The 9,602-nt window shown below is 51.3% G+C and overlaps 2 protein-coding genes across 2 annotated transcripts; one reads left to right on the top strand and one right to left on the bottom strand.

The window, feature by feature from the left end:
- Nucleotides 1-338: 338 nt before the first annotated feature.
- On the bottom strand, nt 339-2,239 carry BBLN (bublin coiled coil protein). Its single transcript, XM_061352852.1, has 2 exons — nt 2,080-2,239; nt 339-606 (listed from the first exon to the last, which is right to left on the bottom strand). Exons 1-2 carry the CDS (start codon nt 2,156-2,158, stop codon nt 413-415), a joined length of 273 nt encoding a protein of 90 aa, XP_061208836.1. The 5' UTR covers nt 2,159-2,239; the 3' UTR covers nt 339-412.
- Nucleotides 2,240-3,439: 1,200 nt separating this feature from the next.
- Nucleotides 3,440-9,049, top strand: PTGES2 (prostaglandin E synthase 2). Its single transcript, XM_061352845.1, has 7 exons — nt 3,440-3,667; nt 4,914-5,108; nt 5,693-5,748; nt 6,308-6,460; nt 6,994-7,194; nt 7,499-7,616; nt 8,299-9,049. The coding sequence occupies exons 1-7, from the start codon at nt 3,455-3,457 to the stop codon at nt 8,425-8,427; spliced, it is 1,065 nt and encodes a 354-aa protein (XP_061208829.1). The 5' UTR covers nt 3,440-3,454; the 3' UTR covers nt 8,428-9,049.
- The last annotated feature ends 553 nt before the right edge of the window (nt 9,050-9,602 follow it).

Below are 9,602 nucleotides of genomic sequence, written 5' to 3'. Positions count from 1 at the left end.
TCACCAGAGTTAACACTTGGGGGCAAGCATGGAGTCAGGACAACCCTTGCCTTATGTCCTTTTTGAGGGAAGAGGCTACAGCTGTAACACTCTTGCTTGGACTTCATGGTCTAAAAGAGCCAAGATAATTGTTCCTCTTTGTGAAGAGGGACCTGCTCACAAACAACCTGCACGGCATCAGGTTTCCTTACACCCAGCTTTAACCAAGTTGGGGAGCAGAAAGAACCAGCTCCCCTCCATCCACCTGTGTGCTTCTGCACCTATCACACAGCTAAAGAAAAACACAACATGGAGGTGAATGGCAGGACACAGGCACAGGAAGGAACAAGTTACAGGCATAAGGTACCTCTTCAAGTTTTAACTTTAAATCAGTGACCAGTTCCCTCAGCAATACTGACTTTGTGGCCAGACACTATTTGGGAGGCTGCGATCCCTGCACATCAGCTTCCATGTTCTGCTGCTCGCTCTGCTGCTGGAACTCCAGACGTGTCTGGCGGTTGGACTCCAGCAGCTCTTTCAAGCAGGCATGTAGGTAATCGTTCTTCTCCTCCAGGTGATCCAGGCAGGAGTTGATCTGGTCCAGCATGGAGTTTATTGCTGCGTATTCTAAAAGGAAAGGAAATGAGAGACTGAGCAATGTAAGTATACTGTCACTGTAGCCAGGGACAGCAGCAAGAGCTCTGCAAAACACACCCACAACGGGTTGGCTGTCCCTGATCTGCCACGGGTGGGTGAAGTAAAATACAACTCAATCCTATGTGTGTTGTGTTCCCTGATCAAGCAGGCAGCTGGAGGACTGGTACCAAGGTCTGAGGCAAGGTACCTGGGCAGCCCAAACCCACTGCTGGTGTATGCAGCAGCCTCTGATATCACATATAAGTAGCTGAGTGCTAGCATGCAGCAATCCACACTGCAACAGCACCAAATCCCAAGTGAGCGTTTTCAGCTGCCTTGGGGGCTCATCTTTCCTGATGGAGACATTCTGGCACTGCGGTGAAACATTAACGTTCTGTTAATTACCTGTGTGAGGCTCCCAGGCTGGAATGTGCTTTGCAAGTGCCTGGCTGGGCTCAGGCTGCCAACGCAGCACAGCCATTGCTGTGGCATGAGCGGGGATGAGCCCAAAGGTGCTGCTGGAGGCACTGTTACTTCTGACGTGTGGGGCACAGGGTTCAACTGCAGGATTTGGGTCCTTCAGATTAGAACTGAACTCATCCAGTGTGACCCTGACAGATGGTTCTCTGGGTACAGTTTCCTATTCACAGCACCCGTTTCAAGTGCAGAAGTAAAAGCCTGGGTACAATGGCATTTCAGTGATGTGTATTAGTACTGTTAATCAGATGGAGATAGCTGTGCTACTGCGATGAAACACTTGCTTTTGGATTGCTCTGAGTGATATTCACACAATCCCAAAGAATAACAAAAAACCAGAGTGAAAAGACAAGACAAATCTGCTGACAGGTTACTCAGGAGCCAGGCTCATGTTCCTTTCTGAAGCCACGTGTGCAGGGAGACGGGCATTGAGCTGTGACCGCAGGCTGATGTGTGCGAGGCTTGCGAGCTGCAGGACAGGAAAGTGGGGGTAGGACAAGCCCACACCTCACCGGCTGGGGCTGGCTCCTCTTCCCCCCGGCATCAAGAGCCAAGGTGACACACGCAGTGCCTGCCTGCAGCACTGCTTGGAGCCAACAGAGAAAGCGAGGAGGAAGGGGAGGATGTGCTCCGGGCACACTCGTCCTGTGATGAGGGCCGAGCAGTGCTGGATTTCAGCCTCACCAACCCAGCCGCTCCTCCCAGCTCTGCGCACGTCACGCATCCTGCCGTTTCAAAACCGAAACATCTTCCTCCTCGGTCACACGCACCCGCTATAGCACGGGAGAAACGGGTCACAAGGGAAGGGAACGCACACCCCAGGCCTGCGGGAGCTCAGTGTCCCATTGCCGGGCAGGGACGGGCCCAGCCCCGCTCCCAGTTGAGGCAGCAACCCATTACGGGAGCCCGCCGGGCAGAGGGGGGGGCCTGACCCCGCGCCACACGGCCCCACCGGGGGCGGCGCTGCCCGGGGCCGCCTCCACGCACCTTCCTCCCCGAAGCTGTCGCTGTCCCCGTCCCCGCCGTCGCCCGCCGGCACGGGCGGCTCCGCGTTGGGCCCCGACATCCCGCCGGGACACCGCGGCCCCAGCGCCGGAACCGCCCGCACGGCGCGGCCCCGCCCCCGCAAGGGCCGCTAGCCAATGGGAGAGCTCGGCGCCGCGCGCGTCACGCAGGGCCGGCCGGCGGCGCGGGGGTAAAACCTGTGGTTAGGGGACAGGGCGCGGGGCGCGGGCGGGAGCGGCGGGCACGGCTCTTCCCCAGTGCCAGGCTGTGCTCTCGCACCCTGGTGCCCGCATCCCCATCCCCGGGCTGCCCCAGCCATAGCACACACTTGCACTTCACGCATTTAGTGACGGGACAAGAGGAAAGGGCCTCAAGCTGCGCCAGGGCAGGTTTAGATGGAGCTGAGGAACAATTCCTGCCCCAGAGGGTGCTCAGGCATTGGAACAGGCTGCCGTCACCGTCCCTGTAAGTGTGCACACGCCGTGGAGACGAGGCCGCAGTGCCGTGCGTCAGTGGTGGCCGTGACTTGATCTTGAAGGGCTTTTCCAACCTGGTTGATTCTATGCCCATGACTTGGGCACTCAGCGAAGCTGCCCTCAGGGGCCACCATCGGCACCCAGCGCTTCTTTCCCAAGACATCCATATGGACAAGCTGCACCTCCACCATGAGGAGCCCCCGGGCTGAGGCTGCAGCAGCGAGGGCTTTGCTGCTGAACTCCACAATCCAGCTCCATCCCCTCAGCGGCTTGAACCGCCCTCAGGGCGCCCCCACACCTCCTGTACCCCGAAGGAATGACTGCAATGGACTTTGTCCTTCCTTGTCTTTGGCCCCATCCCGCTCCTACATCGCTCACCCCCAGGAGATCCAATTGCTGTGTGGTTTTCTCATCCTGATGTCACTGGGATGAAAATAACTTACAATTAGAGCACTAATTCAAGCAGCACCCGGTTTGAGGACACTGCTGTTAAATGGGTATTTGGGGCAAAGAAGGGAAGGTTATGTCCTTATTTAACACCACAGCCAGCTTTTCTCCTTTCTGTGGGGTAACCCCGCTGCATGCTGCCGTGTTGGGCCCAATATAGAGGAACTGGAGATTAATTAATAGACATAACCACGCTTTAATGAAAAGGATGATGACTCTCAGTGTGAAGCGCTCTTCTGACTTCCACACTGTGGTACCATGCTGGTCAGAGGGAGGATACGCTCTCACAGAACACATTATATGCCATTACCGCTTTAGGTGTCTTCTAGCCGGACCCGGGTCCCACAACCCCTGCGAGCACCCGACGCCGCCATGGTGGGGCGGAGCGGTCCCTTTAAGCCCTCCCCGGTGCCCGCCCGCGCCGTGCCGGGAAGATGGCGGCCGCCGGCAGGGCTGGGAGGGCTGCGGCGCTGCTGTCGCCCTGGTGGCTACGGGCCCCGTGCAGGGCCTACGGGGCTGCGGCCGGAGCGGGCAGCGGCAGCGGCGGGGGAGGCCGCCTGCTGCTGGGCGCTGCCTTCGCGCTGGGCGGCGGTGCCGGCCTCTACCTGGCGGCGCGGCAGCGCCTGCGGGAGCACTCGGCCGCAGAGGTAACGCTCCCCCGGGCCCCGCTCGCCGCCTGAGGCGGCTCCCCCCATCCCGCGGACTGCGTTCTCCTTCCCTCCCTGCTGGGTTCCCCATGCGCCTGCCCTGCCCTCGCAGCCGAGCCCGTGGGCCCCTGAAGGCAGAGCTTCGGTGGGGTGTGGGGGGGGTCTGCTCGGTGTGCGGACCGAGCGGCTTTTTCTGCTCCGCATAAAGCTGAGGGAGGCCCCGGCAGCGCTCTCGCTGAGGAGGTGCACGGAGTTCCTGTCGGGAAGTGGAAGCCTGCTGGGGATGTGAAGCAGCGTTGTCTGTTGGTGCCTTACCCAGCACCCGCGGAGGGTTGTGTAACCAAATAAATTGCAAATGAGAAGCACAATGAGATGAAAAGGGGAGACTGAGCTGAGCTCTTAGGCAGAAGCTCTTCCCTGTGAGGGTGCTGAGGCGCTGGCACAGGGTGCCCAGAGAAGCTGTGGCTGCCCCATCCCTGGCAGTGTTCAAGGCCAGGTTGGACACAGGGGCTTGGAGCAAGCTGCTCCAGTGGAAGGGGTCCCTGCCTGTGGCAGGGGTTGGGACTGGGCGAGCTTTAAGGTCCCTTCCAACCCAACCCAGTCTGGGGTGCTATGGCTGCAGTTGTTTTATCATGTGTAAGTAGTCTTTGGCATGGCCTGTCAGATGGCTGAAATATAGAGGTCTTGGGGAGCATCCCCCACCTGATGCCTTACAGCGTGTGCTGCCCTGGGGTCTCCCACCTTATCATAGTTGTCCACAGGTTGGTAATCCTAGGAGCCTGAACTTGGGCAAATGCATGCCTGAAATCAACAGCAAACTCTCCTCATGCTCTCCCCACCTTGTGGCCTCAACAGATAGGTTTGTGGAGGGGATAAAAATACGGGTTAAAAAGGCCTTTCTGGGTTTGATTTACAGATTAAGATGTTCTTGTGCTTTTCTTTAGTTTCACAATTGCGTATAGAAGGGTAAACTGGATTTAACTTGGTGTTTGGTTGTTGGTTTTTATCCTTGGCTCCGAGTAGGAGTTGCCAGCAGATTAAGTTATTTGGGTTAAAACCTCGGTATTTGGTGGTAATAGAACCAATAGTGATGCCCTTTGAAGAAGGCATTTCTAAGTGAAGATACTGTGATGCTCAGATGTTTAAACTGAATGTCCGTGATGATGACTTAATGAGAAAAATAGAAGGGAGGTAATATTTATGTTTTTAGTAGCAAATAGAAGCTTCTGGTCTCTTCCTTCCCCAGCTGCCTGCAGGGAGCCTGCAGCTCACTCTCTACCAGTATAAAACGTGTCCTTTCTGCAGCAAAGTCCGAGCTTTTCTTGATTATCATGGCCTGCCCTATGAAATCGTGGAAGTGAACCCGATAATGAGGAAAGAGATCAAATTCTCTTCCTACAGGAAGGTGCCTATCCTGCTTGCCAATGCTGGAAGCCCTCTGGTAAGTCTTACTAAGTTGAAAGCTTGATTTCCACACAAGCAGTGGTTTGGAGGCTTTGTCTGTGTTATGTCTCTCAGGTTTATCACATGCAGTGCAGTCTTTAGATCATCTTTTGTCCTCTTCAGAGCCTAAGACTCGCTACTTGCTTCATGGCTTCCTATACCTTGGACTGATTGAGCAACAACTTATTGTTACTCTTTCTTATGAGGGATGTTTGTGTAGTGACTGTAGCGCAGTGATTATCTAGCTTCTATTAGCTCTTATGCAGGACATGTCATTTGTTCCGGTTGTAACAGGTATTGCTTGTGTCTTGTGGGAAAAGAATGACTTTTCAAGAACACTCAAGATTCAGGTTATCTGATGAAAGGCAAATTTGAGGTGATGCTGTGAAACAATCACAGAAGAGATTTGCACATAGGGCTGTCTTTAGATGTGCAGGGACTCCTATGGATGTACAGGGCAGGGAAAGGGGCTACAAGTACTAACCTGGAGCCTCAGCATACAGGGGGCAAGGTTTTGAAGACTTTCCTTTTCAATTTCACCAATGTCTTTTAAAAGAAGCTTGTTTTAATTCTGTTTTTCAGCAATTGAATGACTCCTCGGTGATCATCAGTGCAATAAAGACCTATCTCATTTCCAAGTAAGAAGATGGGGAGATGGGAGAAGAGTTGAGTGTGAATGGCCCTTGAGGACTAGAGATTTAGAAGCTGGTCCTAAGTGTCTTGCTGACTATGACCTCTGAAGTTCTGGGTGTTCGACCCAGCTGAGCTGTGATAGTGTGGATGATACCTGTTACGTTGTGATGCATGTGCAGTAAAGCAAAGCTTTTACCTGCCAGAATTACTTTTTCACCTTTGCTTTGTTACTTTTTGCACAAAACCTATTTAAATATGGACTGAAGTTAGTCCTGGGACTAAGCTTACAATTAGGCAGTTCTAACGTCTAGAACAAAATGGAAATGCTGTGTCTGTGGCCTTTAGGCCTGCAAAAACTTCTGTTCTGACCCAAAGGTATGTGTGCTAATAATAGTTATTAGCAAGTGGCTGTTCTAGTCTCTTTTCAAAACTTATTTTAAATAGAATTTGGAACCTTGTGGTCTTGGTTTTAGAATAATATATTTTAAAGTGTGTATTTTTCAAACTCCTTTACTCTTGCTCAGTTTTGCAGCAGCCAAATCAGCACTGTGTTTCTGTCCACAGAAGGAATAGCTTAGAGGAGATCGTGGCCTTTTACCCTCCTATGAAGACTGTGTCTGAGCAGGGCAAGGAGGTATTTGAGTATGGGAATAAATACTGGCTCATGCTGGATGAGAAGGAGACAAAACGAATCTATCCTGTCAAAGAAGTGAGAGTGTAAGTGCCCTTAAGTTCCAGGAAAGGTTACAGCCTCCTCCTTATGTGCTTCAGGGATGATGTGGATGTAAAATCCCTCTGGTGGTGACAAATCCTGTCACATGCAATTAGTGTTTAAAGCCTCAGTAGTTAGAGTGGTTTGGTGTTTGTTGTGTAACAGTGCTGTTAGATGGCCTAGTTACCACCATCACGGTTGTGCTACCCTTCAGCTGCTTCCAGTTCCCTTCTTGGCCTTTCCTTTATGTCATAGGGGAATGCTATAGAGGGCTGGTTTCCCTTTCTGCTTTAGTTCTCATGTTGGGAGGAGAAGCTCTATCTTAGTCTTACTTTTAGTTAAGATTGGGGGATTCTTGTCAAAGGTAACGATCCTGAGTGTGTTTCAGAGAGGTCACCAGAGTACTGGGCTGGGCAGGAGTTTTCCGTACCTTTTTCCTTGTCAGAACCTCTGCCCAGTGCCGCTGTCATTCTCCCTCTTGTAGACCTGAAATCTCTATCTCATTCACTGAAAGTTTCTTTCTCTTGAATGCTTGCAGGGAAGAAATGAAGTGGAGAAAATGGGCAGATGATTGGCTTGTTCACCTCATCTCCCCCAACGTTTACCGTACCCCCAGAGAAGCATTGGCATCTTTCGATTACATTGTCCGTGAGGGGAAGTTTGGCACCATGGAGGGTTTGTTTGCCAAGTACGTGGGGGCTATTGCCATGTTCTTCATTAGCAAGAGGCTGAAGAAAAGGTTGGTACCACTGAGCACTGAGTACATAAGAGGAATAGCTCCTTAACCTCCTTAGTTGTGAACCCCAAAAGGGCAGAACCTCAGAGTTTTAAGCCAAGCCATTTAATCCAATGTGAGTAACAGTGTATTGCTTTAACTGGAGGTGCTGAACCCCTCCACTCATCTACTATGTAATCACCAGCTGCCCCCTTCACTCTTGGATACCTTCCTGATTCCCAGACAAGGACCATCCCCATAAGATGAGAGATGATAAAAGGTTAAAGAAACAAACCAGTGTCTTCAGACTAGTTCTTTCTTTATCCAGACATCACCTTCAAGATGATGTCCGAGAAGACTTGTACGAAGCAGTTAATGAGTGGGTTAAAGCTGTTGGCAAACACCGACTGTTCATGGGTGGAAACCAGCCGAACCTTGCTGACTTGGTAAGGGGTTAATTCCTCTGTTTATTCCTTGGTGTATTACACATTACCCAGTTACTCATGTATGTGAAATAATTAAATACAGGTAGAGAAGGTGGGTTGGGTGAGATGAATGTTGACATCCTCTGTGCAGTAATACGATTCCCATGCAAAGGGGACTTAGATTAAATGGGATCATATTTGTTGTTTTCCTCCAGAAAAATGTTTCCTAAGATGCAGTTCCCGTCTGCAGGTGGATGTTGCTGTTAATGTGGAAGCATGATAAAAGCAGATTACAAGCCAAGACACTGCTCTGGTTCATGTACTGGTGAATAAAGCCTCACATCTGCACAAGTTTTACCAAACTTGGTGCTGCTGGGGTGCCCTTCGTGGGCAGCAGTATGGGCTGGAGCAGGATTCATCCCTTGCATCAGCTGTTTTCCTTGGAATCATTTCACAACAGGGCTTGATGCAGAGATGGGATGAACTTTTGCCCCGTAACTACATGTAGATCCTGACTTTCCTTACATTTCCACTGTTCCTCATGGGAAAACGTGCATATTCCTAACTACCTTTCTGCCCTTCTGTCTTCCCTGCTAATTGGAGTGGTGGAGTAGATGGTAGGATGGGGAAAGAGCCTTACTGGCCAGGCTGCTGAGCTGTTCTCCACTGACTCTCTGGTGGTGTTCTTTTTGCTCTGGTGCAGGCGGTGTATGGGGTCCTCAGAGTCATGGAAGGGCTGGAAGCCTTTGATGACATGATGGTTCACACCAAGATTCAGCCTTGGTACGAGCGCATGGAAGAAGCCATTCAAAAAGCCGCAGTTGCGTTCTGATGCCAGCTGCAGCTGCCTTCCTGAAGCACTTGCATGGTAAAAAAAATACTTCAGAAGGAACACCATTTATCTTAAAGGAGCTGAAAGGGCTGATCACACCTAAGGACTGACACAGAGGCACAGAGACCGTCCCGCTTAGAATATCAAGTCGCAGTGAGCAGGAGGGATCCAGCTGTGTATACTTGAGCGTGGTATTTAGGAGGGGAACAGGCAAGATGAATGCTGCTGGAAAGGAGAAGCTCTGAAGAATGCAGCAAATAGGCTTCCTTTAGGTGAGAGCCATTCTTGGAGCAAGCTACTGTAAAAGCAAGACTTTGCTAGTGAGTGTTACAGCCACAGCGGATGTGATGGGTCTGAGGAGCTTTTGCTTTGGGCTCTCTTCTGCTGCTCACCTGGAAGTGTTTTCCTGACTGAGACACTGGATACTTATATTTAAGTGACAGTTTTTCCTGCAATAGAATCTTGTAAGCCCAGTGCTGAGGGAACTGGAGGAATCCAGGGTGCTGGGAGAGGCATCCTTCCAGTGACACAGTCACCGCTGCTTCCGCTCTTCCATGTAAACGGTTCTTTCGGTACTTGATGCTGTACAGTCTGCAAGGATAAAGGCTGGCTTTAATGTGTGCCTCTGGGATCTGCGAGTCCTTACTGTACCTGGAAAGCACACCCTACACAGCAAGCACTGATGCAGAGCTGGTGCTCAAAAGATTAGGATCAGTTGGGGAAATCAGTTTATTCTTTTTCTGGAAGAAAGAAGGATTGGGAGCAAGCTGCCAATGTAGGTGTTTGTGCTGTGTGAGAGTAGCAAAGGATTTGTTGTACCAGTGGGTTAGGAGCTGGCTCAGCAGATAATGTACACGTCTCCTGAGCTGTGCTGGGATGTTTGTCCTAGCATGAGATGATTCAGGCTCTGTTACAGAGCCTAAGCCTTGGGATTTGCCTTGGTACTGTGTCCTGTTTTCCCTGGAGAAAGGGCAGGTTTTGGGAAGCTGCTTTGTTTGAGACATTCTGGGTGCAGCTGGAGTTGGTCTGTAATACAGCTGGGCTCTGCTGGGGAGGAGGTGTAACAGCCAAGGTTGTCATAGGGGTGTGGGGTTTGGGGCTTTTGTTGGGTTGGTTGTTGTATTTTTTACTTTTATTTGAATGTGAGACTAGTTACAAACCCAGTTATGGTCTGG

Source organism: Neopsephotus bourkii, unplaced genomic scaffold (genome assembly GCF_033783945.1).
Source record: "Neopsephotus bourkii isolate Nb327-2 ecotype Australia unplaced genomic scaffold, CSIRO-AGI_Nbou_v1 NB_659, whole genome shotgun sequence".
NCBI classification, from domain to species: Eukaryota; Metazoa; Chordata; class Aves; order Psittaciformes; family Psittacidae; genus Neopsephotus; species Neopsephotus bourkii.
The sequence above is the reverse complement of the archived record's forward strand: the minus strand, read 5'-3'. Positions and strand labels throughout refer to the sequence as shown.

Coding starts and splice junctions, on each gene's coding strand:
- BBLN (XM_061352852.1), bottom strand. CDS start 2,158: ATGTCGGGGCCCAACGCGGAGCCGCCCGTGCCGGCGGGCGACGGCGGG. Junction 607..2,079: donor CGACAGCTTCGGGGAGGAAG/GTGCGTGGAGGC, acceptor CTTTCCTTTTAG/AATACGCAGCAATAAACTCC.
- PTGES2 (XM_061352845.1), top strand. CDS start 3,455: ATGGCGGCCGCCGGCAGGGCTGGGAGGGCTGCGGCGCTGCTGTCGCCC. Junction 6,461..6,993: donor CCTGTCAAAGAAGTGAGAGT/GTAAGTGCCCTT, acceptor GAATGCTTGCAG/GGAAGAAATGAAGTGGAGAA. Junction 7,617..8,298: donor AGCCGAACCTTGCTGACTTG/GTAAGGGGTTAA, acceptor GCTCTGGTGCAG/GCGGTGTATGGGGTCCTCAG.